Consider the following 27,912-nt stretch of genomic DNA (forward strand, 5'->3'; position numbering starts at 1 on the left):
TTCAAACAAATGGCTCAGCAGGCACAAACTGCATGCTACATACATGATTATAAAAGTCTTAAAAAAGAAAGAAAAAAAATGTTGAGGACTTTGATGTGTTTACTCAGGAAATAAGGCCATCTTGGCAAAACAGAAATCAATAATCAGCAAGTAAATCATCGAGGAAAAGGGAGGTTGGCGGTGGGGGGGGGGGGGGGGGGGGGTCAATCCATCCACAGTAAACATTACTTTTCTGATAGTTTAAAGTCACCCAGTACCTGAGAATGAATGTTTTGTGTGCATCTTAAAACATTATTTTTAATACACTTGCATAAGCTAACATGCTTTCCAAGTACCAGCATGTATTTGTGTAAAAAAAAAAAAAAAGAAAAAAAAGAAAAGAGGGGCATGCACATACAAATCACTTATAAAAGCGTTTGTCAGCCAGTGCAGCATGAACTTTTCTTTAGTTGTTTTTAATTCAGTGAGCAACTGGGTGGGTGGGAGGCAGATGGAGCAGGGGTGGGTGCAGTTTGGGGCCTCAGATTAACAGTTAAAGTCAGAGAAAATAACAATAAGAGCATACCAAGAGGCAAATCGAACAGGCGGACTTTAAAACCAGCAACTGACAAGAACAACGTGAACAGACGAGACGGAGGAGGAAGGAAAGGACAAGAGGGAGGAAGGATAAAGGCAGGCAGAGTTTCAATGGAAGGCAGGGGAGGGATGCAGATGCTCCTCTGTAAATACTAACCTTCAGGTCCCTGTGCACTATGTCATGTTGGTGAATGTGATGGACACTTTCTAGAATTTGATGGATACAGTGACTGTGAAGACAAAACAGAGAGAGGAGCGATGTGGGGAATGGAGTGAAAAAAGGAACCTGGATGCTAAATGGATGGGGGGAGGAGGATGAAGGGGGAGATGACAGATGAACAAAGTGACAGCCAAGGTGGATAAAAACACATCATAAATTAAAAATGAGAAAATGGCAGATTGGACCAGCAGAGGCCAAGTGTCAGTAGAACGGAGGAGGAGAGGAGAAACAACAGGCAGAAGAAGACTGAGAGGAGGAGGGGAGGCAGACTGGTGCAGGCAGGGACGCTAGAAGAGGAAGGACGGGTGGGAGATGTGCAAACGGTGGAGACAAAAGAAATTGTTGTGCTTTTTCAGACATGAAAAGTGACAAGAGCAGCCACAGCAGAACAACTTGGGGGAAAAAAGCTGACAGAGAGGAGGAGAGAGGTGAGGAGAAGGGGGAAAACAGCAGATTGTGTGTGGGGTGGGTGGGATGGATTTGAAGAGCAAACAAGATGATATATGAAAGAAATGACATGTATACAACGAAAGCCAGTCATAAGAAACTGGTGGGCTTGTGCCAAGACCACCAGACCAAGACCAATCCATCACAGAAAGGAAAAACCGGTATGCTCGCAATTGTGCATTTAAATTTCAGTACGCAGGGTTGATGCATCTGAATGTAATAATGTGCAAAATATGTGACTAACAGCAGGCGGCCTGCAGGATCCACACCCACACAGAGTCTACTGAGTGGGAGGACAAAGAAAATGACAAAGATAAATGTGTACTTACGCACTCATACTTTCGAATAAATGAAAATCTGAGCTATGTGGTGCATAAAAGACGGGATATTTACATAAACATCTTAAAATGTGGCTATATTTGTGCGTTGATGCATGAGATGAATTCTAAATCATCTGCGTTATTTCCTAAATGCAACAACTTAATTAGCAATAAACCTATCCAAGTTTATTATGAATTCTATTAGAAACCTTTTCTTTTTGAAAATCATGTTATTCTTGCAAATTTCAATCTTCACAGCAGCAAGACAACCAGGTGTATACAACAAGGTGTACAAAATATATATACTGTTGTCAAGTCCATAAATATTTAGAAAATGGCAAAGCTCTTTTATCAGGTCTACCAGAGGAAGAACAGAACTAAACATGATCTGGATCATGCAACCTCAACAGTGATGCAAGGTGTGAAGAAGGAGTGAGGGGAAAAAAAAAATCACCTATTTGTCGATAGGGGGAGAGCTAGACACGTTCGCAGCAGCAACTCAATGGGGAGATCCCGACCAACTCAGGTTTATTAGACTTATGATTACTTTCAACATAGTTACATAACATTCAAGCATCTTCACAATCATCCATCTTGTTTGCATACAGACCTGAGCTACGTCACACCGTATTCTAGAATGTGTCAAAGTTAAACTTGCGCGCGGGTATATGCACACACACACACACACACACACACACACAGGTGGTGGGAGGGGGGATAATTATCAAAGCTAATTAAAGTCCCACTTCTTGACAGTCTCCATGGGAAGGGGGGCAGAACTGGCCTGGATGAATGACATTCAAAATAGAAGGAGAAGGGAGTGATGGGTTTGCATACGTGTGTGTGTGTATACAGTGAGGAAAATAAGTATTTGAACACCCTGCGGTTTTGCAAGTTCTCCAACTTAGAAATCATGGAGGGGTCTGAAATTTTCATCTTAGGTGCATGTCCACTGTGAGAGACATAATCTGAAAAAAATCCAGAAATCACAATGTATGCTTTTTTAATAATTTATTTGTATGATACTGCTGCAAATAAGTATTTGACCCCCTACCAACCAGCAAGAATTCTGGCTCACACTGACCTGATAATTTTTCTTTAAGAAGCCCTCTTATTCTGCACTCTTTACCTGTATTAACTGCACCTGTTTTAACTTGTAACCTGTAAAAGACACCTGTTCACACACTCAATCAATCACACTCCAACGTGTCCACCATAGCCAAGACCAAAGAGCTGTCTAAGGACACCAGGGTCAAAACTGTAGACCTGCACAAGGCTGGGATGGACTACAGGACAACAGGCAAGCAGCTTGGTAGAAGACAACTGTTACGATTATTTATTAGAAAGTGGAAGAAACACAAGATGACTGTCAATCTCCCTCTGTCTGGGATTTCATGCAAGATCTCACTTTGTGGGTTAAGGATGATTCTGAGAAAGCTCAGAACTACACAGGAGGACCTTTTTATTTTTTTCAAAAATCTGATGGATTTGAATCACGTGTGCTTGCATGAGCCAATCTTGAACCTTCGTGAGCATGCGAGAATTTTGTCACGCCTGTCGGTTGCGTCATTTGCTTGTAAGCAGCCTTTGTGTGAGGATGTGTGGAGTCTCTCATCGTTTTTTCTTTGCAAGGAAATGGCGGAACGACTGGAGCAGCACGACTGCATCAAATTTTGCCAGAAACTGGGCGACAGCCAGGTGGAAACCATTCAGATTATTCAGACTGCTTTCGGTGACGATCCTATGGGCATCACACAGATTAAGGAGCGGTACAACCGGTTTAAAGACGGCCGCACAATGGTGGAGAGCGCACCGTGCTCCGGGCGGCCATCAACATGCTGAAATGACCAGATCATTTCCAAAGTGAATGCTGTGGTGATGCGGGACCATCGTGTGAATATCCGAGAAATTGTGGAAGAGTTGGACATCAGTACTTTTTCGGCACATTCCACTGTGACAGAAGATTTTGCCATGAAAAGAGTGGCGGCGAAATTCATCGGCACGAAGCTGATGGCGGAGCAAAAGCACCTTCGTGTTGAAGCCTCACTGGACATGTTGTGACATGCTCACTTCATCCACAATTTCTCGGATAGTTACACGACTGAAAAGCCACCGAAAGCCGTCTGAATCTTCCGAATGGTGGAAAAGCTGGGCATGTCACAACATGTCCTGTGAGGCTTCAACACGAAGGCACTTTTGCTGCGCCATCAGCTTCGTGCCGATGAATTTCGCTGCAACTCTTTTCATGGCAAAATCTTCTGTCACAGTGGAAAGTGCCGAAAAAGTACTGATGTCCACCTCTTCCGCAATTTCTCGGATAGTCACACGACGGTCCCGCATCACCACAGCGTTCACTTTGGAAATGATCTGGTCATTTCAGCATGTTGATAGCCGACCGGAGCGTGGCGCGCTCTCCACCATTGTGCGGCCGTCTTTAAACCGGTTGTACCGCTCCTTAATCTGTGTGATGCCCATAGGATCGTCACCGAAAGCCGTCTGAATAATCCGAATGGTTTCCACCTGGCTGTCGCCCAGTTTCTGGCAAAATTTGAGGCAGTCGCGTTGCTCCAGTCGTTCCGACGAGAGACTCCACCCATCCTCACACAAAGGCTGCTTACAAGCAAATGACGCAACCGACAGGCGTGAAAAAATTCACGCATGCGCATGAAGGTTCAAGGTTGGCTCATGCAAGCACACGTGATTCAAACCCATCAGGTTTTTGAAAAAAATAAAAAGGTCGATTACTTTTCTAACAGACCTCATATATATATATATATATATATATATATATATATATATATATATATATATATACACTCAACAAAAATATAAATGCAACACTTTTGGTTTTGCTCCCATTTTGTATGAGATGAACTCAAAGATCTAAAACTTTTTCCACATACACAATATCATCATTTCCCTCAAATATTGTTCACAAACCAGTCGAAATCTGTGATAGTGAGCACTTCTCCTTTGCTGAGATAATCCATCCCACCTCACAGGTGTGCCATATCAAGATGCTGATTAGACACCATGATTAGTGCACAGGTGTGCCTTAGACTGCCCACAATAAAAGGCCACTCTGAAAGGTGCAGTTTTGTTTTATTGGGGGGGGGATACCAGTCAGTATCTGGTGTGACCACCATTTGCCTCATGCAGTGCAACACATCTCCTTCGCATAATCTGTGAAGAGAACACCTCTCCAACGTGCCAAACGCCAGCGAATGTGAGCATTTGCCCACTCAAGTCGGTTACGACGACGAACTGGAGTCAGGTCGAGACCCCGATGAGGACGACGAGCATGCAGATGAGCTTCCCTGAGATGGTTTCTGACAGTTTGTGCAGAAATTCTTCGGTTATGCAAACCGATTGTTCCAGCAGCTGTCCGAGTGGCTGGTCTCAGACGATCTTGGAGGTGAACATGCTGGATGTGGAGGTCCTGGGCTGGTGTGGTTACACGTGGTCTGCGGTTGTGAGGCTGGTTGGATGTACTGCCAAATTCTCTGAAACGCCTTTGGAGACGGCTTATGGTAGAGAAATGAACTTTCAATACACGAGCAACAGCTCTGGTTGACATTCCTGCTGTCAGCATGCCAATTGCACGCTCCCTCAAATCTTGCGACATCTGTGGCATTGTGCTGTGTGATAAAACTGCACCTTTCAGAGTGGCCTTTTATTGTGGGCAGTCTAAGGCACACCTGTGCACTAATCATGGTGTCTAATCAGCATCTTGATATGGCACACCTGTGAGGTGGGATGGATTATCTCAGCAAAGGAGAAGTGCTCACTATCACAGATTTAGACTGGTTTGTGAACAATATTTGAGGGAAATGGTGATATTGTGTATGTGGAAAAGTTTTAGATCTTTGAGTTCATCTCATACAAAATGGGAGCAAAACCAAAAGTGTTGCGTTTATATTTTTGTTGAGTGTATATACACACACACATACATACATACATATATACACACACACCCTTTTTTTTTAACTACAAGTCATGGTTTTTCTTTTTAATTTGACCATTTACTGGATTTACTGGTTTATGGATTTTGGATTTTTCTGGGACTTAAGGGCCAGAGTCAGGAAAAAAAACATGGTTTTATAACAGTCAGTAAGAAAAAAATTACAATAATTTTCAAAGTTTAAATAATAAGTCTTCTTGTCAGGAATTGATGGGATTGACTTTTTAATGATAAATTACGGACCAGGACCAAAGTATTAAACATAAGTGTAAACAATCTCATCACAAACAAATCTGCTGCCAAGCTGTGGCATTTCTTCCAAACAGACCGTGATTTTTTTGCCAACTTTAAAGTCACCGTAACACAAAAGCACAATTATCTAATCTTTACAATTAAACTGGAATTCACACGATTAAAAAATGTCAAGGACTGATTGACATGTTAACGTGCTGATGTGACTTTTAGACACCTAAGAGGATAGAACAATGCCATACTGACACGAGCCGTGCTGGCTAATGAAGATTGCGATGGCAGTTATTTGTGGTGGAGCCACGGTGCAAGCCACAGATCTGTGTGATAGATGCAAAAATCTGATTTTTGGGGGGGGAAAAGCGGAAATCCACGTTTCTGCAGAAAAATTACATGTCTGATGGTGTCCAGAAGCAGCATCTCTCAACTTCCATTGACATCCTCACAGACAATGAAAATAAAAATAATGAATCCAGATCATCTCATCCACATTCTCCACAGGTGAAGCCCACTGTTGCTGCGTGCACAGGAGCATTAGACTTATTTTCACTGCGGCCCTCATAAAAATAAATGAATAAAGAGAAAAAATACAATAAATCTGTTTTGTGCAACACTTCTGTGGCCGAAAAGGACACACCCAGAGTGCATGCTCAGCTGGACTGTGCATGCATAGCCTGTCCTTGCATAAAAATTAATTCTATTGGATGGAGCGGCACCTCCGTGGCTGAACAGGGCACGTCCAGCGTCCGTGCACAGGCGGACTATACACGCACAACCTGTCCACATATTAAAACTTAATTCCATTAGATGGCGCAGCTCCTCCATGGCTGGACAGGACGTACAGGCATCGTGATTCTCTGTAAGCGGTCTGATAAAAAATTCATTTTAATGCATAATGTAGGGTATCAGTTAAACCTCACAAATCAACGACATAACACCACTCTTGAAGTCACTCTTGAGTCTTGAAATTTTTGGGCGGCACACCAAGCAATCGGTCAGAAAAATTTTTTAAAAGTGCCCAGGGGCAAATTTTTTCACTGAATCCATGATTTTTAGAGCAGTCGGCAGATCCAGAGCAGAAGACAAGAGAAATGCACCATTAAGCTGGATGTCAACTGCAGTAAAATAAGATCTGAATCGGGGGGACGTGCTCAGTCTTGAAGAATGAGTGAAATTAGTAAATCATGCTCTCAAGCTGAAAAGACCACACTCCTGAATAAAGACAAGGAATATAACCATATTACTTGGTACTCCACTTGTTTGGAAAGTGTGAGACAGCCAGAAGAGGAATGAGCAGGGTAACTACGGTAAGAAGGGCTAAAGATTACATTTTAAAACTGTATGAGTTTTAAAATGTTTAATACACTTAATGAGGAAAATGTGCACATTTAGCTCTAAACACAGCCACTGAACAGGCATTTTTATCTGTTCAATAGTGACAAAAAGCAATTTATTCTTGAGTTCTTTGTGCAGAGTACAGCAACATTAGCACATTAACTTCTACTCAGTAATGTGGTGTTTGTGTTATTTAAAAAAACATCAATTAATTTTGCTTCTTGTTGCATGAAGCAGTAGCACCATATTTAAAACAAAAATCAATGAAACATGAATGGTGTGACAGATGTTTTTTTTCCTTTTTCATGATGCTTTTTTTTTTTTGGGAGACAAACACTCATATGCCTAATGTGTAAATGAATCTGCCTTTGTTTAAACCAATCTTCATCATGGGGAAGTAACTTTGAAAGACAGTCTATGTTAAATATTTCAGAAACTCAAGATCTTCTTGGATTTTCACACACAACCATCCCTAAGGTGGTTGTGTGTTCTTCAGGATGTGGTGGAGGACTTCCTGCGGGTTTAAAGAGCAGCGTCGTGTGTCAATGGGTGAGCACAGAGACTTTTTCATCAATTCAATCTCAGATTTTAAAAGTTGGACGACTCGACCCTTTTTATTGTGTTTTAGTCATCAATTTCTATTTACTCACTAGATGGAGGACCGGGCTGATCCACTCATTCGCTGGCTGTTGCCAGAGTGCCACGATCTTGGTTAGCGTCTAACAACCAGACATAAATAAAAATCAATGTGGACATGATCGATGTTTTCAAGAGAGTTTCAGGATAAATCTGCATTTTCCGTGCTGTTACTATGCTGTTACATTTATCCAGACTCAGTCCCACATTTGTACAGTTACTATTTGTCAAAACAAATACAGAAAAAGATCAGACTATTTATATAATAGACTTAAAAGAATTTGCTAGTCCCAGTCCAGAAGTGTAAATAATATCACCAGTTTGTCAAACACATCATGTCTGCCATGACATGAGATTCTACTCTGATTCTTAATTTCATTATGAAGGTAAAGATGGGAAATAATCAGGGGTGAAAATAAGAGCTTCACACACTCGCATCATATTAAAGATATTAATATTAAAGACTGCTCTTAACCTACCTGCAGCACCGCTTTTACAGAGCGCTTCTCCGCGAAAATATTAAAAAATATGAGTAAAACAAAACAGCAACGCCAGCCAGGGTGAAAGTAAGATTATTCAATAATTTCTGGATCAAGTTGAAAGAAATGTGAAAACACTAATATGGGGTATATCATAGAGAAATTAATCGCGTCTGTGTATATTCTTATATTAGTAGAATATACAATTTCAAAGCTGAGAGAAAAAGTATTTCCATTCTATGAATTTGCTCTTAAAAGATATCTCAGGATGGAAAACCTAATGTGAAGAAAAAACCTAAGGCTAATTAAAAAGGGATAAATTAAGACTTATGAGAGTTTCAAGTTCAAGTTTTGGTTCATGGAAAAAAAAGAACTTAACAACAAAATAAAATAAATAAATAAATAAATAAATAAAACTGATTTCTCAGTCAGTCAACACATGCAACCGAAAGGGTGTAGGTAGAAGCAAAGCTTATATACACCTACCCCTTTTACATCAGCAACTTATACTTATCGTAATAAAACCACAAAAAAAGTGAGCAGAACAGCAAAACACATATATATATATATATATATATATATACACACACAAAATCAATAACATAATTGTCCATACCTTAACTAACAGCTATTATAGTCCTTCAACATGAAATGTATTTTCAGAGAATTCAGACAATTTTCACATATTCAGAAAACATCAGTTCCTTATACTGGCGTATAAACTGACTGACATTTGGACATTGCTTGAGTTCCTTCGTCAGATTATTCCATATTTTTGGGCCAGAAGTAGAAACACAGAAACCTTTCATGGCCGTCTGAGCGCCAGCAATTTTAAAATGATACAAGCCCCTTAAATTATATTTTCCCTCTCTCTCCTCGAAAAATTCTTGAATTCTGAAGGCCAGTTGCTTACTTTTCACTTTACGAGGTCTGTGAGAAAAGTATCCGTTGACCTGTTGACCCAGGACGTCGTGAGAGAACAGAGAACTTTCAGAAGAGGTCGGAATCAGCAGTTTATCTGGACATTCCACTGTTAAAGATTTTTTTAATGAAAGACGTGCGGACGGATTGGCGTGTCGGCTTGCAGCCGGCGCGGCCGCCACAGGAAAAACACCTCCGTTGGAAGCCTGAAGGACAAGTTGGAACATGACCTGCTGTTAAACAATTTCTCAGATACTCACTCAACTGAAAGCCACCAAAAGCCGCCTGGATTTTACAAATGGTTATCAACACGGAGGTGTTTTTCCTGTGGCGGGTGAGCCGCGCCCGTCCGCACATCTTTCATTAAAAAAAATCTCCTTTAACAGTGGAATGTCCGGATAAACTGCTGATTCCGACCTCTTCTGAAAGTTCTCTGTTCTCTCACGATAAATTTGGAGGTTTTCAGCTTGAAACAGGATGACGACGTCGCCTCGGAGCGCTGCGTGACGTCCCACTCCGTGGGAAGTCCTTACAGCGATAGAAACAATCCAAAATCTCTCATCAGCCGTTAAAATTTTCACCGAAAACCAGCTGAATTTCTTGAATGGTGTCTACTCGGATGTGTCTCACAGTTTTTGAAAAAATTTTGATCAAGCACAGCTCCAGTCTCTCAGCAACTTCTCAGACAAAGGAATTCCGACGAGGGGGCTGGACCACTCCTTCCACAAGGCGTGCTCACAGGCGAATGACGTCACCGACAGGCGTGAAAAAACTCACGCATGCGCACGAGGGTTCAAGCTTGGCTGATGTAATCACACGTGATTCAAATCCATATAGTTTTTTTTTTTAAATAAAACTGTCGGTTTCTTTTCTAATAGACCTCGTATACATTAACTGCACCATCTTAAATGTAATCATATCATGAAGTTTTAATATTTTAGCTTTAATAAACAATGAATTGGTATGATCTCGATAACCATCACTGTGAATTGTTCTTAACGCTCTTTTTTGGACAATAAATCATGATTGCAGTGTAGTTTTATAATTGTTACCCCAAACTTCAGCAGAGTAAGCCAAGTAGGGAGCAACCAATGAACAATACAGCGTATGAAGTGCTTTGCAATCAAGAACATGCCTTACCTTATTCAGTACTGCAATACTTTTTGACACTTTCCTTTGAATATGTTGAATATGAGCTTTCCAATTAATTCTTTCATCAATAATAACACCTAAGAACTTATTTTCTTTGACAAGCTCTATGATTACCCCTTGTATATTTAACTGAATTTGTATGTCTTTATTGTAATTCCCAAATAACATTATTCTAGTTTTAGACAAATTTAGTGATAATTTATTAATATCAAACCATCTCTTTAACTTTATATGTAAATCGGACAATAATTTCTGCAAACTTTCTCCTGAACAAAACAGGGTTGTATCATCTGCAAACAGAACTGCCTTAAACAGATCTGAAACTTTACATAAATCATTAATGTACAAAATAAATAATTTTGGTCCCAAAACAGAACCCTGAGGAAGCCCACAAACAATGTGTTGTGAAAGTGTAGGAACATGGACCCACAACAGGGGGCGTAAATGAACGGGCAATGGATAAGCCAAACAGTAACAATTTAATGTTGTAAATTGTGCACAACAGAATACAGACAATAACAAGTTTGGAACTACAGTCAATTACACGTTGACGTGTGGGCAGGCTTGAGGATAGGAGACGCCCGTCCAGAACCGAGCCAGATCCCACACGGCCCTCACTGCCAACGGATCTGAAGAACACCAGAGCCGCCAAGTCCTGGGTCCCCAGGTGGCCACCGCCTCCAGCTGTCAGACATGGCACTGCTGGCAGAGAACAAAAACAGCACAGATGAGTGTGAGTACACACACTCAGTAATCCCACTGTCTGTGTTCCTTTAGGAGGGAGCACCTCCACCTCCAATCACACACACGTGCAGCTCCTGTCTAACCACTTATCTGGATGGGGTGTGAAGCGAAGCCGTCGCTGATCACACCAAATGCCAATCCCACGGATAAGGAAACACTTACAGGAAAAACGGCTGCAAAGAGGTTCAGACTATAAGTTAGTGTTCAGACACAGCAGAGAATATTACCTCTAAGGTAGCTGATTTCTCGGCGGGGAGGTGGAGTGGCAGTCCGGCCTTTATGGTATGGTGATGTGGATGAGTGACAGCTGGTGCTGATGACGAGTGACAGCTGTCAATCCCGGTTGCAATGACGCCCTCTCGTGCTTGAAGCCCGCACTTCAAGCAGGGCGCCATCTGGTGGTGGTGGGCCAACAGTACCTCCTCTTCAGTGGCCCACATAACACAATGTCAAGATACGAATACGTCCAGAGACGATGTCCATTTACAAGTTTAATTGAATTGCTAAACGAATGGTGAGATGTTTATCAGGACAAAGCATTCAGGCAGTAAAACTGAAGTCACTACTTTACACAATACAGATCGAGACAAAAAAATAAATCATTTTCTAACCTTTATTCAGCAATTTTAGTCATTTCCCCCACATCATTTACATTACATATAATGCACTTATGAAAGCTCACAACACAATTTATTATTTATTTTTTATTAATTTAACCAGCTGATACTCCTATGTCAGCTTATCGCAGCACCTGAACGCTGCACAAAACATCATTTTCAGATCACTTTAACCCAAGTTTAAGTCAGCGCATCATAGATTTCTATTTAAACTAATGTCTGACAACATTAACGCTAAGCAAGATGGCGGCTGCTGGCAACAGCTCACAGGCTGTATCCGCCACCTAGTGGATTAAATAGAAATCGATGGTTTTAGTATACCATCCACCTGGTCCATGCACCTCCTTCTTGAGGGACTTTAGTGACTTTGTCTGGCACGCTGAAGCTATCGAGACTTTTAATTATTGCCAATTTTAATTTCCACATTGATGACGCTTCAGATAAGTCTGCCGCTAATTCATCAGTCTGATGGAATCACTGAATCTGTTCCAGCATGTGTCTGTCCATACATAACAAAGGACATGTTTTAGATCTTGTTTTTAACTCTTGGCCTAAATATTGACTATTTATTCTGAGGACATTTTTATTTCTGATCGTGTGGGTTCATTTTAATTTGTCTCTTAATCTGGATTGTCCTTCTGTTCCACATGTGATCTGCTCTCGAGTTTTTAATAATCTTTCTGCAGATGTATTTTCTGATGCTTTCAACCTTGATGAGATTTTAATTTCAGTTTATGTAAATATTTTAGTTAATTCTTACAATCATCATTGCCTGTCTATTTTAGACAGAGTTGCGCCTTTTAAAAAGGCACAACTCTGTATTTTAGACAGAGTTGTGCCTTTTAAAACCAGACGTGCCCCTCTGAGTAGCTCCTCCCCTTGGAGGGATGACAGTATTCACAGTTTTAAGAGAACCTGCCAGAAAGTGGAGTGTTTGTGGAAATCTACAAAGCTCCAGGTTCACCTCCTTCATTTAATTGTTCTTTGTTCTTCGTTCTTGTTATCAGATCCACATGATCATATTTATTATTATAGTAAGTGCCTTCGGCTGCTCCCTTGTTTGCACTCAAGGTTGCTACTGCAGATCCAAGGAATAATTTTTACACTGGATGCCCTTCCTGACACAACTCCACATTACATGGAGAAATGTGGCAGGGGTGGGATTTGAACCAGGAACCTACTGCACTGAAACCAAGTGCACTAACCACTTGGCCACTACCCTTGCCTATCATTTTTATTATTATCAGTATTATTATTTTATTATTAGTTCTATTTTGTCATTTGATTTGCAAATGGACCACTGCGGAAATAAATGTCTTCACTTTCCTGTGTCATCCATGTATTTCTAATGCGTTTACAATTATATTTTGTACTTACATAGAGCTTACTAAAAATCATGCATGCACACTTTTAATATATAGATGATTTATTGCCCCCTGCTGAAATGGTGTGCAAGTCTAGAATGTAATTATCACATTATTCAGTATTGTTAGATAATATCTGTAGTTTCTCCAAAAATATATTAGTCCTATCAACTTTGGCGGCATTCATCCTTGACCCAAAATACATAGCATAACAAATGGCAAATGTCAGCTCTCCCCAATTTGTCCGTGATCTAAGTTATACACACATACGCACGCAGAGCTTTTTGTCTTTTCTGCATTCTGCTGCAAGCAGGTGCTTTGAATTTTAGACACCCACAAATAGAGATGTGGAAGAAGACATCAAAAGCACTACACTTTTTACTCATGGTAACAGCGACAATTAACTAAACTGACAAAACCAATTCAACTACAAAAACACAAAACAATAACACAAACACCATTAAATGCATGAACCACAAACATTTAAAACCCCAAAATCCCATGTTGCATTGCAGCACAACGTTCACTGGTGTTAATTAAAATCACTAGTCCTACCAACTTTCCGTTTTCACAGCATTCATCCTTGACCCAAAATACATAAGCATACCAAACGGCAAATGCCAGCTCTCACCAGTTTCTCCGTGATCAAAGCCGCACGCACACACGCAGGGAGGCAGAGGCCACTTGGCTATTATAATATAGATATATGTAAAGTTTAAACGGGGAACATTGTCAATTTATTTATTTAGCCAAGTGCCATTTCCCTTGGCTTTTGTATTATTATTTGTATTGTGTACAAATCCCTTTTCAATTTATTTTATTGCTATAGTCACAAAGTGAGTCTTAATGGCCGTACCCTACAACAAACAACAGGGCATCTATCCAACCAACACAATTGTCATTTTCACACCCACTATGGTAGCAGTTTCCCAATGTGTGTATTGTACAATGAACTTGAAGCAAAAATAAATAAATAAAAATGAAATGAAAAAGTAATGGAAAAATACAAAACTTTAATAACTCTGGTTTGCAGCATATTTTTTCACTCTGGTGTTATTCCTCCCCATTTCAGCAGGTGGTGAGTACCAGGACTGGTCTAGCCTAAGGATCTGGTTGCAGCAGGAATGGAGGGGGGGTATACCTCTGTACCTGGTAGAATATGTAGCAGATTGACTGGTCAGAGGAGGATGACTAAAGGGCCTTTCACACAGAGCAGGCAAACACGGCGCACATCGCTCTAAAACCCATTATTTTCAATGAGAAGTGCTGCACAAATGCCGCACCACAGCTTCGTGTGTCAAATAGAAACAAGGCATCAGGCCAAAACATGGAGGATGAGTGCAGAAATGTGTCAGAGGAGCATCAGAACTGCTAATTTACATAATGCAGTTTTCTAAAGAAAGTCCTTATGAGTTATTTTTTTACTTCAAGATTAATTTCTGATTACTGTACATTTTGAAGTTAAAAACATTTCTTACATTAGAAAACTTGCAATTAAAATAGCTATAATTAAAAAAAATCTTTATAAATCTTTGATGTTCATCAATAAATTAAAAACAATTCTTGTCCATTGTTGTTGCTGTTTTTTCAGATGACATGATTTCTTGATTAACATTATAAGGAACCTTGGACATTTATTGTTAGACAAATAAAACAGCATGAAAAGTAATGTGTACATTTTTAAGTCTGGTAGATTCATTCATTCATATCTGCATTTCAAACAGGATAAAGGACATTGTAAATAAACAGAAATATTTATTACAAACAGGAAATGATGTAACAATGACTGTAGTGTGTCTGTTAATTAGGATTTCTTAATGTGACATAAACCTCATGATAAAATAATCATTTTATTTAGTCTTTTCAACATTTATTTACATCCTCGTTGACTATGTGATTGCTATTAATGTTGTAATCAAGCCAGAGTAATTACTAAACTATGTATTTGACAATTCTAGTGATTGTGAATGCTTTGATATTGTGCACAATAGGGTGGGGCTTCTACCTGTGCAAATGTCTTTTTGACTGAACTTCATGGACATGTTTAATGATTCATTAATTTAATGCTTAAATATAAAAGGAAAAAGCTTTTTCAAATAATTAAATAGTTGCTCCTTAAAGACCCTTTATTTTATTTAGAAGCATAGCAGATGTTTCTTTTCAGAGAAGCCAGGTGAGCTGGACCCTCAGGACATTTAACCAGATGAAGGTCTCCTCCGCAGCTTCGACCTCTTGGTGGAGTTTTTGGAGACACTTTCCTCACATATTGAAGAACAGAGATCTTCTCATCTTCCATCTGGACTGGAGGTTTTTGTGTTCAGCTCCATCACTGGAAGTCTTGAAGTGTATCTGGATTTACAAGGTTCTCTGCACAGAAAATGCTGAAATGTTCCTGATGTCAGACAAGTGCAGAAATGTATTTCTTAAAATATTAAGAAACACAAAACAGTGCTGTGCTATTTTCTTTAAGTTCTGATTGCTAGATAGTTAAAAAAAAATTAAATAAAAAATATTGGTGTAGGTTCTCAGTCATCCAGTCATAGTCGCCTTGATTGTGGTGACCCCCACTTTCTTTCACACCTTGGTGCATGTGATTAGGCACATGAACAATAGTGGGTCACATACCACTTCCAGGGGACAAAACCTCCAATGGGGTTTATACATAGCTGGGACTCTCCACCTTTCAGTGGAGAACTAAAGAAGCCTTTCAAATGAGAGGTGAAATGTCTTCAACAAACTTGAAGTCCAGTCACCCTTTTCTCAAGCTCCAGCGATAAAATTATAAAAAAAAATCTAAAGTAATATAAAGTTGAGACTGTTGTTGTAGTCACAGCAGTGACAATTAAAAACACTTGCTTAGATGTATTTGGTAAAAATAAAAATAGAGTAAAACAATTTACAAATATAAAACATTCACTCAGCTCGAATGAGTGAATGATTCTGCAGCTAAAGGCTAAACGTTAGATAAAAATTAAGAGTTCAGTGGCGCACTAGCCTCACCTTTTATTTCAGATTACTCACCTCAGACAAATTTGCAGAAGCTCTGTTGTTCAAACTGGGGCTGTGTATACATCAAAAAATGAAGAATTTCGGGCAGAGTGTGTCTGCTCGATCACACCGGCTGCTGTCACGCTCTCTCTGACCGGTGTCGCAGACCAAACGGTCCCCACTAAAAATCAGCCCACCCTGCCTTCACTGCGCATGCGTCATTTCTGACCATCACCAGCGATTCACTGACTATCACCTTGTTTCTGCTTAAAGCTGCACTCCAGTCATCATCTATCTCAGCGACAGATATCTGAAGCTTTTGTACAACAATCATTTCCACCTAAATTCAGCATTATTTCATCATAAAAAACGGCAAACCGATCAAAGCGCACAGCAGCTGCTGGGACACATGACATTTCAAAGCATCAGTAACGACTTGCCAATTATCACCTTGTTTTCTGCTTAAAACAGCCTCGTCTCTGCTTAAAACTGCCTTTAGAATTATTTAAGAGGTTTTACCTTGTCGCTTCATGGTTAATAATCCCATTAATCCATTTGATCACTTTGGGTGTAGAGAGTCCATCTCAGACGAGCTGCTGTGGTCTGAAATGACGCATGTGCAGTGAAAGCAGGGCAGACCAATTTTTAGAGGGGACCGTTCAGTCTGCAACACTGGGTCTGTGGGTCTTTGACTGGGTCGGCTGCTTCAGCTCCGCCAGCCACTTCAGCGCCATCCAGCCTCACTCTGAACAGTTGCTGAAAAAAAAAAAAAAGCTCCTCCCAGCAGGGGGATGTCCTTCACTCGTTCTTCTGCTTCGTGCTCCTCACCCTGTGGTTATAAGTCGCAGACTGTTTTACTTTTCCCTGTCGCAAATCCATGATGCCGATCGTCAGTGTCGTTCACCAGATGCTCGAAAAGCCAGATAGTGACAAAGAAATCTCCGCCCCCTCTACGCATCCAGATGTTTTGTTGCCGCGTCCACTTTTACAAACGCGAAACGCATGTGAAAGGCCCTTAATGCTGGTAGATGACTGCTGTTCCCAATCACCCTTTGCCCACAGAATACTTTCCTCGCAAGTAAACCTCTCACGTCTGAATTAACCATCTAAAAAACAATGCACCACATGCTGGAGGTCTTGTGTCTGAAAAAAAGAAATGATAGGTGGCACTCTGACTGGTTTATTTCATACGTAAAACGTGTTCATTACTATTTAAGTGACTAAATACAACTTCTTTTCTGCCTGCTCAAATTATGTGCTATGTTAATAGCAAAGTGGAGTTGGGGACACCTTAAATATACTTGCACTTTAGAACATCCGCAACAGATCATCAAGATAAGGCCTCAGTGCTACGTACATAACAATAAACTGATGTGTGGTGGGCATTAACTCACAAAGTCACAACCCTGACAACTTGGCAATTAAAAAACAAGACTATCGTTCCAAAATGTACTGAATACAAGTGTCCAGTTTCTGGACTTTCCTCTGATACCAAACTGGTTTTCCATGTATTTTATTAATTTAGCAATCAGATCTGGCAGAAAAGCCATATAGTATCGGTCAAACCTCGGTGGACACAGAGATTGTTCCTGTGATACTGGGGGAGATGATGTGTTGCAGTACTGATGCAAAAAGAAGCAAAGTACAGAGGCAAGATAGAAAAAAGAATAAAAGAAGCATAAAGAAGAAAAAAGCTGGAATATGGAAAGAAAAAAATTAAAAAGTGAGTAGAACAAAAGAGAAGATAATCAGGAACAGAAAAAAGTATAAGACAATAAAATAATCATCAAATAAAAATAAAATGATACAACAAAAGATTGGAGGAGATCAGAGAGGAAGTGAAAAAGGAATTACTTTAAAAGTAAGGAAAAAAATAAAAACGGGAGACATGGACAGAGTGAAACACAAAATAGAGAGGAGAGTCACAACAAAAAAGACAAGGTAAAGAACATTTAAGGACAAGGAGAAACATTCAGACATAGACACAGGGTGAAAGCTGTGGTCCTACCTGGCATCGGCCTCGCTGTAATATTCTCTGGCTACGATGTCCTCAAACAGCTCTCCTCCAGTCACCCTGCGTGTGCACATGCACAAACAAACTTTTAAAAGTGAGATAATATTTTCACAGGAAGGCAGGGGGCAAGAAAGCAATCAAGCAAGGACTCCCTTTTGTTTCCTGCAGCACCCCAAATCACCTGCTCCCCCATCGTCCCTCTACTGCTCACACAGTTACCATGGAAACCGAAGGGAGATGCCAAGAGATTGATGTGGATTGCGTGGGTGGTCATGGTGGCGGGGGGTTAAAGATAGGACAGCATTACATAATGGGTGGATTGGTAACTGGGGTGGAGGAAAAAGTAAAAAGGGAGGCTAGTTTATTAAAAAAAAACCTAGGAATGGAAGTGATAGTAGGAGAGGACTTACAAGTCAAAGAGGAGGTAGTGGAAACCCTCCTCTGATATACTGTCATGAAGACGAACTGAAACAAAAACAGAAAAGGAGCAAGATATCAATATCTGTCAATGTATTTGAGGTGGATCTCAGGGGGAAATAACAGACAGTCATGTTGTTGTGCCAGAGTTGTACCAACTCCCCATGTGTCACGGCCAACCTACCCATAAATGGGTAAAGACATGAAGCATGGGCACCCCGTGTGACACATCACCATCTCACATTCACAGCAGTTACAGAACAACCAAAGCTATCAGGCTAACCTTGAGCTTATTAAAGTATATTTTTGTGGACTTAGTGGTGATTTAGATGGGGTGTGGGTAAACAGTGGGCCTCATTCACCAATATCTTCTTAAGAATCTTCTTAGATTCCTTCTTAAGCTGTCCCTAAGAAGGCTCTTAAAAAAACTCTACATTAGATTCATCAACCGCAGAATTGTTCGCAGCTGTGTTCTTAAACTGATGAATCCCATCTCCTCGTAAACTGAAAGCACGTGCCGGGTGAGCCTAATTAACATATGATTAGCATAAGTAACAGCTCATCAATGCCCATAAAAGAGCATGAGACTCCATGGCCCTGAGCAGAGGCGGATTTCATAAAGAGGAAACAAAATGCTGAAAGCAAAACTAATCAATTTCAGCACAGCATGCAGAGACAAAGGAACTTTGGCACATTCAGAGGTGGAGGTACTGTTGCAGGAAATCAGCCACAGGAAGAAAATTCTATTCAGTAGCCTTTAGTGCAGGTTACACCAACACCAACAAAAAGCAAGCATGGGAGGCTGTCACACATGCAGTGAATACAGTATCCAGAGAAGGACGCAAACCAAGGAAAAAGAAATGGTTCAATTTAAAAATCAGACACAAAAAAAAAAACATCACAAAATCCCAACGGGAGATGCAGCGGACTAGAGGGGAAACAGCAGACACCCAAAAGCTGTCCGAGTTGTACTAGCGCATAGAGGCCATCATTATGGAGAAGTAATAATAAAATAAAAATAATAATAATGATAATAACAGTGTGTTTATGATAACAACAACCAAACAATTTAACAATTATTAATACATTAAGGCAGTAAATTAACATTAAAAATTACATAGTAAAAAGTAAGTCCCTTCAGCTGCTCCCTTGGTTGCACTCGGGGTCGCCACAGCAAATCCAAGGTGGATCTGCATGTTGAATTGGCACAGGTTTTACGCCGGATGCCCTTCCTGATGCAACTCTACTTCACATGGAGAAATGTGGCAGGGGTGGGATTTGAACCGGGAACCTTCTGCACTGAAACCAAGTGCACTAACCACTTGGCCACCACGGGAAATAAAAGGGCTGAGTTCCTCTTCTAAAAACTGTTGAGGTCTAAGGTTCTAAAAACATTCTGGACTCTGCAACATTCCAACTCATTGCTTAATTTATTCCCACCCTAGAAAAATGTCAGCAACCTATTTTATAAACACTACCCAATCTACAGTTCCTGGATTCCTACAGGCAACACTCTAGTTAGGGCAATTAACTGCACAACAAGATGTATTACTACTGTAGCTGTCAATATAATGTGTTAATTTAATTAATTAGAGCAACTATAATGCATTAATTGTTTTAAAATATAGATGAACTGCACTTGGGTCCATTTTGTGTTGACGTCACTGACTTGGTTGGTAAATAAAGGATGTTTTCAGGAGCAATTACTCGTTTGGATGTGTGTGCATTTGTAAGGTTTAAACAACAGCGTCAGACCAGAAGTTGTTTTTTTTTCTATAGCACCAAGGAAAAATAACTATCACCACTTCCACAGCTCATGTATTAGCTTATGTTGTTCTCTGACATGGATAATAAAAGTATCACTAATGCTTTCTGCTGCTCAGCAACACATAGGTAAAATACTTTTCATACAAAAGTAACTTGCTTTAATAATGGTCATTGATATATCTCAAATGTGGAGGTTGTGTGTTGCATTGATGTTTTGCATTGAATCGCTGGTTTGGCTTTAATGATTGCAAATTAACAGTAACAGCTTTTACAGGTTTAAAACAGCATAAAATGCTTGATTTCTAATGTTTTTTGTTCAGATTTCAGTGTTCAGTTGGTAGATTTGGCAAGAGTCATCAGGAGATGACATTTCCCCCCAGTCCCCACAAATCAGTAATACAAAGTATCAGGGATCACCCAAGTACACCTTTATGCTAAACATGAATGAAATTGGTTAACTGGTTCTTAAGATATCACACTAACAAGGGTGGCAATGACAATATCTTGAATATCTTGCTGTGACCTTGACATTTATTCCCCCGTCCCCGTATTTCATACTGGGAGGATAAAAATGAAATGGGCTTTGATCCAATAAAATAACTATTAAATGGGTCATACTGTGCCAAATTACTTATCTTTTATATTTTCATGTGTTTGATATTTAATGTTCAACATCTCCAATGTCCCAATAAAAACTAAATGAAAGAATCTAGCAAATTTATCAATTATTTTAATTGGAGTAAGTGTTTGAAGAAGAGTGAGTGATAAATAATAATGTATAATGTATAAAACTTTTTTGTGATGAACACGAATAAATCAATTTGTCTGTTGCATATCTTGTGCATTTAACAGAAAATTCACACTGTCTATTTTTGAAAGGTGGAGGCTGAGGTGTACTACAATCTTAATGTCAGATAGTTTTTTCCCCCATATTTTATATATATATACATACATATATACACACACACACACACACACACACACATACACACACACACACACACACACACACTCCTTTTCAGTTTTATGGTAAGAAAATGTTTTTCAGTAGACAACACCTTAGTAACACATCGATACTTTGGCCTCAAATATCAAAACGACTGTTATGTTCCTTTAATTTCTGATCGACGGTAGGGGGTAAGTGGGCTGAAGTCACTGCCCCAAGGCCCAAAAATAGAAAGACATGTCCTCACCAATGTTAGGGTGTTTCAGCAGGCGACAAATTCGAGCCTCTCTTTCAAGCTTCTGGTGATCTGAAGGGCAACAAAGATAGAAAAGCAGAGAGACAGAGATATGGAGAAGGGTGTCAGACCAAAGAGCTATTTTGGAAGCCAAGATGCAAATATGTTTCGTCTTCCCAACCTGCAGCAATCCTCCTAGTTCAAGGAGGTTAAATGTGAGAAACACAAAACTGTAGTGAGATATACTCTCCCAAAGTCATATAAAACTCCATTCTGTTACACACAAATTATGCCACACAATTATGTCATCTGCAAAGTATCAGCAATTTGAAAATTCTGATGTGCATCACATTCTATTACATAATAAAGAGTTGTGCTATGCACCACATTTTGCCAAAATTACAAATGTCAAACAGAATGTGATAGATGAATACTGGACTGTATGAAAACTCTATGAAAATGAGTGCAAAAAAGGCCTTATGAGCCTTTCACACTGCATACTTTAGGCCAATCCGTCAACGCTTTCCGATCAGTCAAGATGCGTTTTAACGCATCCGACGCATGACGTCAGACGCTTAACTTCGGAAGTGGCAAGGGGGTGGAGATTGCTACGTCACACTCTGGCTGTTTCCACAACCTGAAAAAGTTCAGCGATCACCATCTTGAATTTGCGTCGCCTGAACCACAAAAAAGCTTTAAAAAACAGCAGTAGAACGATTCTCCCATCACCCTGCTGGGAGAAGTTTTTTTTCAGCTCCTTTTCAGAGTGACGCCGACCGAGGGAGGACTGACGATTTGGTGGGATATCGATCGAACCACGACAGCGGGCCGACCCGCACGGAGAAGCCGGCCTTCAGGCATCATCACTGGGCAGACCGAGGCAGGCAGCCGGGGTGATGGAGCAAACCCACTCAGTCCGAAATCTCCCACTTTTTGGATATATGCAAAGTCCCAGTTTGCCCAACGGAGTTTAGTTCTGCAGCTTTATCGAGGTGAGAATAATGTAAAAATAAAACGTGATGTTTACTGCACTGCTGTGACGGTTTAATGATTGGCTAACATTAGCTTAGCTTTTTAGCACAGTTGATCTGAGTGAAGGCTTTAATTTCTAAACGGTTCAGTCTTTTTTATTTTTACCAAATAAAGCTACAGCTTTTTTCAGACACCACAAAAGCTCAACTTTAAATAACTTATTTTTTCTGGTGGGTTTTTTTTTCCATCATTTTTTTTCCCCGTTTCTTTTTTCCCCTTTTTTATATATAAACTGTTTAGCGTTTCTTTATTTTTAAAGAACTATTTTTATTTGTCCCAATCAGGAACATTTGCTGTGCAGACAACCAAACTTCCATTGATGAGCTGAACATCACGAAGTCCAGTAGAAAGAAAACATCTCTGCTCTTCAAAATAGGACAAAAGTGTCTTCAGCAACACCACCATAGTTCAAAGCTGCAGAAGAGACCTTCATCTGGTCCCGAGAATCCAGCATAACATCACCTGCTTCTAAATAAAAGGCTCTTTCAACAGCAACTATTTTATTATTTTTAAAAAAGATGTTTCATTTTATATAGTAACAATAAATGAATGGATCATTAAAAATGTCCACGAAATCAAAGTCAAAAGACATTTGCACAGGTAGAAGCTCTCCACGCTCAAATTCATATTTTAGAAATGACTGTCCTGATAACAACATTAAAGGCAATTACATATTTTGGCAAAATTACAAGTTGAAATGACTATATATATAAAAAAAAATCATCATGAGGTTTATGTCACAGAAATCCTCCTTTACAATCACACTGCAGTTATTGTTAAATTATTTCCTGCTGCATTTATAATAAACATTTGTATTTATTTACAGTGTCTGTTTTTCTGGTTGAAATGAGATATAAATAATCTACCAGACTTAAAAAAAAATGTACAAATTTCCATGTTATTTTGTCTAAAAATAAATGTCCGAGGTTCCTGATGTTAAACAAGAAATGATCTAATCTGAAATAACAGGTGGTTTTAATTTACAGATGAAAGGTTTCTAAAGAACCATTTATTGATTTATTTAGCTATTTTAATTACAAGTGTTCTAAACTTTTAACAGTAATCAGAAATTCTGAGGTAACAACAACAAAAAACATTTTGAAGGATTTTTCTTCAGAAAACTGCTCCATAAATGAGCAGTCCTGTGACACGTATGTTTTGCACAGATCAGTGGTTTCTGTACCATCCATTTTGTAGAGATCAGTGGTTTCTGCCAACCGTCTTCCGTGTTTTGGCCCGACGCGTCAAGCAGCAATGCACGCTCCCATCAGAAGCATCGGTTTAGCTCGGCTTTTGATGCGACGCATCTGACGCATCTAAAAAGCAATGCGTCTCATTGAAAATAATGCCTTTTAGACAGATTCTTGACGCATTTGACACATCTGACGTATTCAGTGTGAAAGGCCCTTTAGGCCTATGAGCTATAGTCAGGTCCACAAGTATCTCGACAGTGATGTCATTTTGTGTGTGTGTGTGTGTGTGTGTGTGTGTGTGTGTGTGTGTGTGTGTGTGTGTGTGTGTGTGTGTGTGTGTGTGTGTGTGTGTGTGTGTGTGTGTGTGTGTGTCTCTCTCTCTCTCTCTCTCAGAGTTGTTCGAAGTTGGACCTGGAAAGAACAACCCACTTTACACACACACACACACACACAGAAAATGATCACGCAAGAGACACTGAATTTCTTTTCCTGATCAGGAGAGGACAAATGAGGAGCTCCTTCAGAAAGAACTGTTGTTTGCTCTGAAGGCCCCGCCCATTTGCTTCTCCTTTTTATTGAATATAGTTATATACAGCATATAGGAGTGACAATATCACAAAACAATGGAAAGACACAAAGTCTGGTCTCACATTGATATAAAAACTGTTATGGCTTTGAGCCCTCAGTCTCATAAGCTTCCCATAATGTCCAGCCCTGAACCGGTGTTCCGGTTACAATGCTCTTTCCTCAAGGCTGAACCGTTAATTAAAGGTGCACATCTGTGCTTAGCAAATTAAAGGTGCACATCTGTGCTTAGCAAAAACATGACCCTAGCAAAACAGTCTGGACATTCTAGCAAAACAGTCTGCAAACTGACTAAGCCAACGATCATCTGCTCACTTTTTCGTTTGACAGTTTTAATGATCACTTGAGCCGTTCAGTGTATATGATTGCTTTGACAATAAGTAATTATTTAAAGGAATAATGGTACATGAACTCTCACACATTCATATATGTATATGTGAAAAAATAGAGAACAGCATCAAAGACATGATCACAGAGAGTACATCAAAGTGAAGACATTAAGATTTGATAATATATATTGAACACCAATATTGATAATACGAGGTGTATTAGATAAGAAACCGACACTTTTTTTTTAAAACTATATGGATTTGAATGACGTGCGATTACACCAATCATGCTTGAACCCTCGCGCGCATGCGTGAGTTTTTTCACGCGTCGACGTCATTTCCATGTGGGCAGGCCTTGAGTGAGATGTGGTCCAGCCCTCTCGGCTGAATTCCTTTGTTTCACACGCTGCTCGAGACGGCACGTGTTGCTTTATCAAAATTTTTTATGGACCTGTGAGGAATATCCGAGTGGACACTATTCGAGAAATTTAGCTGGTTTTCGGTGAAAAGTTTAACGGCTAATGAGAGATTATGGGGTGTTTAGGTCGCTGTAAGGACTTCCCACGGAGCGGGCGTCGCGCAGCGCTTCCGGGTGCCGTCGTCGGCCTGTTTCGACCTGAAAACATCCTAATTTAAGGCTTAATTCACCCAGGACGTCGTGAGAGAACAGAGAAGATTCAGAAGAGGCCGGCATGAGGACTTTATGCGGACATTCCACTGTTTAAGGACATTTTGTAATGAAAGATGTGCGCGCAAATTTGCCGAGTCGTTTCCGTGACGACTCGGCGAATCTGTGTGCGCCGCAACAGGAAAAACACCTCCGTGTTGAAAACTATTTGTAAAATTCAGGCGGCTTTTGATGGCTTTCAACAAGTGAGTAACTGAGAAATTGTTTAACAGCTTGGGCATGTTCCAACTTGTCCGTTAAGGTTTCCAACGGAGGTGTTTTTCCTGTCGCAACCCCCCGTGGTCGGGTCCGGCCCGACATGCGACTCTGCCCGCACGTTCTTTCATTACAAAATGTCCGTTAACAATGGAATGTCCGAATAAACTCCTCATGCCGACTTCTTCTGAAAGTTCTCTGTTCTCTGATGACTTCCTGGGTCAACAGAGCCTGAAATGTGGAAGTCTTCAACTTGAAACGGCGAGACGCTGCCGCCTCGAAGCGCAGATCGCCGTCAGGCGCCGTGGGCCGTCCTTAAAGCGACACTACCAGACCAAAATCTCTCATCAGCCATTAAACTTTTTACCGAAAACCAGCTGGATTTATCGAATGGTGTCCACTCAGTTGTGCCTTACAACTTTTGAAAAAGATTTTATCAAACAAAGCAGCAGTCTGAGCCATTCCTAAACAATGAAAAATCGACGAGAGGGTGGGCAACTCCTCACTCAAAGACTGCCCACAGGCGAATGACGTAACCGACAGCCGTGAAAAAAACTCTCGCATGCCCACGAGGGTTCAAGCATGTCTGATGTAATCACACGTGATTCAAATCCATATGGTTTTTGAAAAAAATAATAAGGTCGGATACTTTTCTAATAGACTTCGTATATAGAAAACCCTGTCAGTGTGTTAATTTTGCCTTACAGAGTTTAAATGGCACAATAAAGATGTTCGTGCACTGTAGAATTATAGAATTAATTCAAGGCTTTAACAGAAGTATTACATTAAAGACTCAGGAATCTTAGACGTACGAGGGCTGTCAATAAAGTATAGGTCCTTTTTATTTTTTTCAAAAACTATATGGATTTCATTCATATGTTTTTACTTCAGACATGCTTGAACCCTCGTGCGCATGCGTGAGTTTTTCCACGCCTGTCGGTGACGTCATTCGCCTGTGAGCACTCCTTGTGGGAGGAGTCGTCCAGCCCCTCGTCGGAATTCCTTTGTCTGAGAAGTTGCTGAGATTCTGAGATCGCGCAGCGGTCCCAGGCGCCGTCATCAGCCTGTTTCAAGCTGAAAACCTCCACATTTCAGGCTCTATTGATCCAGGACGTCATGAGACAACAGAGAAGTTTTATAAGAAGTCGGTTTCAGCATTTTATCCGGATATTCCACTGTTAAAGGAGATTTTTTTTAATGAAAGACGTGTGGACGGGTCCGCACGTTGGGACGCAGCCGGCGCGGTGCGGCGGCACAGGAAAACACCTCCGTGTTGATAACCATTTGTAAAATCCAGGCGGCTTTTGATGGCTTTCAGTGGAGTGAGTATATGAGAAATTGTTTAACAGCTGGACATGTTCCAACTTGTCCTTAAGGCTTCCAACAGAGGTGTTTTTCCTGTGGCGGAGCGTCGCGGCGGCTGCCATCATTAAAAAATCCTACTCTCAGTTCCACACTGAACACGCATCCGTTCCCAGACTCACGAATATAGATAAAATGTAATTATGAGTAAACATTTTCTTACAGCATGTTAAATGTGTGCGTATGTACATGAAAAATCACAGCAAAGAGTATGAACATGAATATTTGTGTACCCATGTTGGTACACAAATGTTCATGAGTTTAAAACACACACACACACACACACACACGCACACACACACACAGAGAAGTGATGTGCCAGCCTAGTAACTGTACTTTGACTTGAAGATAGAAGCAAAGGAGAAAGGAGTGGAGGCGTACTGGAGCAAAAGAGGGACCAAAGAGAATAAACACGAGAGGAACCGATGCAGGAGCCCATTCAAGCAGAAGCAAAAAACTGTTCCAATAGACAACACCTGCTGGAAACATTTTTATTCTCATATGTATTTTTGGCAATTGTCTGGCTCCAGAGATAAAATACAATTATCAGTCATGCTCATTTCAAGCAAGTGTGATAAGCATCTTTAACAAACAGCAACACGTACTGACAAATGACACAAACAGCTGAGTAAATGATCGTCTGTTCCTGTGCGGTGCCGCAGCACACAGCAGAGAAACGGCATGTAAACAGTCACAGTCAACAGGCCTGTCACACTTTGACAATTTACCCAGCGTATGCCGACATATGAGAAATACACTGAATACGCTGGTGTATGTCTAATAAGTTACGGGTAAGTTTAGTGTAAGTTAAGAGCACACTGAAGCACGTTGGTATACAGCGTTAGTTCAGCAAGTAAGTCGAAAAATTTTGGGCATGCACAATATTTTCAAAGCATGCCAGCATATGATTGATAAGTCTCGTGTATGTGGGACATAAATTGTAGGTAGGTAATGCGGTTGTTGGCACACATTTGTTGTAAGTTACTCATAAGTCAAAATACGTCCATTGATGCTGTTCATTGATTGGCTGAAGCATAGCATTTTAAAAGACGTCCCTGGTGCATTTCTCAGGCTGAACCAGAGGACACAGACATTTTTTGCCATAACAAGAAAAAAGTCACAGTGCCTCATTCATTCACA

General features: G+C 40.3%; 1 protein-coding gene across 22 annotated transcripts in view; it reads right to left on the reverse strand.

The window, feature by feature from the left end:
- The window catches only part of camk2b1 (calcium/calmodulin-dependent protein kinase (CaM kinase) II beta 1), a 210,596-nt gene that overhangs the window by 144,815 nt on the left and 37,869 nt on the right, over nt 1–27,912 (reverse strand). For 16 of the 22 annotated variants that reach the window (XM_034170826.1, XM_034170847.1, XM_034170842.1 and 13 more), the window contains 3 exons: nt 21,401–21,460; nt 18,434–18,488; nt 18,018–18,083 (listed from right to left, as the gene is read on the reverse strand). In XM_034170826.1, coding sequence (XP_034026717.1) covers nt 18,018–18,083; nt 18,434–18,488; nt 21,401–21,460 — 181 coding nt within the window. Of the gene's footprint in view, nt 1–733; nt 807–18,017; nt 18,084–18,433; nt 18,489–21,400; nt 21,461–27,912 lie in introns of all 22 variants that reach the window. The other 6 variants (XM_034170848.1, XM_034170832.1, XM_034170846.1 and 3 more) reach the window with 1 other exon arrangement.

This window comes from Thalassophryne amazonica, chromosome 5 (assembly GCF_902500255.1).
Source record: "Thalassophryne amazonica chromosome 5, fThaAma1.1, whole genome shotgun sequence".
NCBI classification, from domain to species: domain Eukaryota; kingdom Metazoa; phylum Chordata; class Actinopteri; order Batrachoidiformes; family Batrachoididae; genus Thalassophryne; species Thalassophryne amazonica.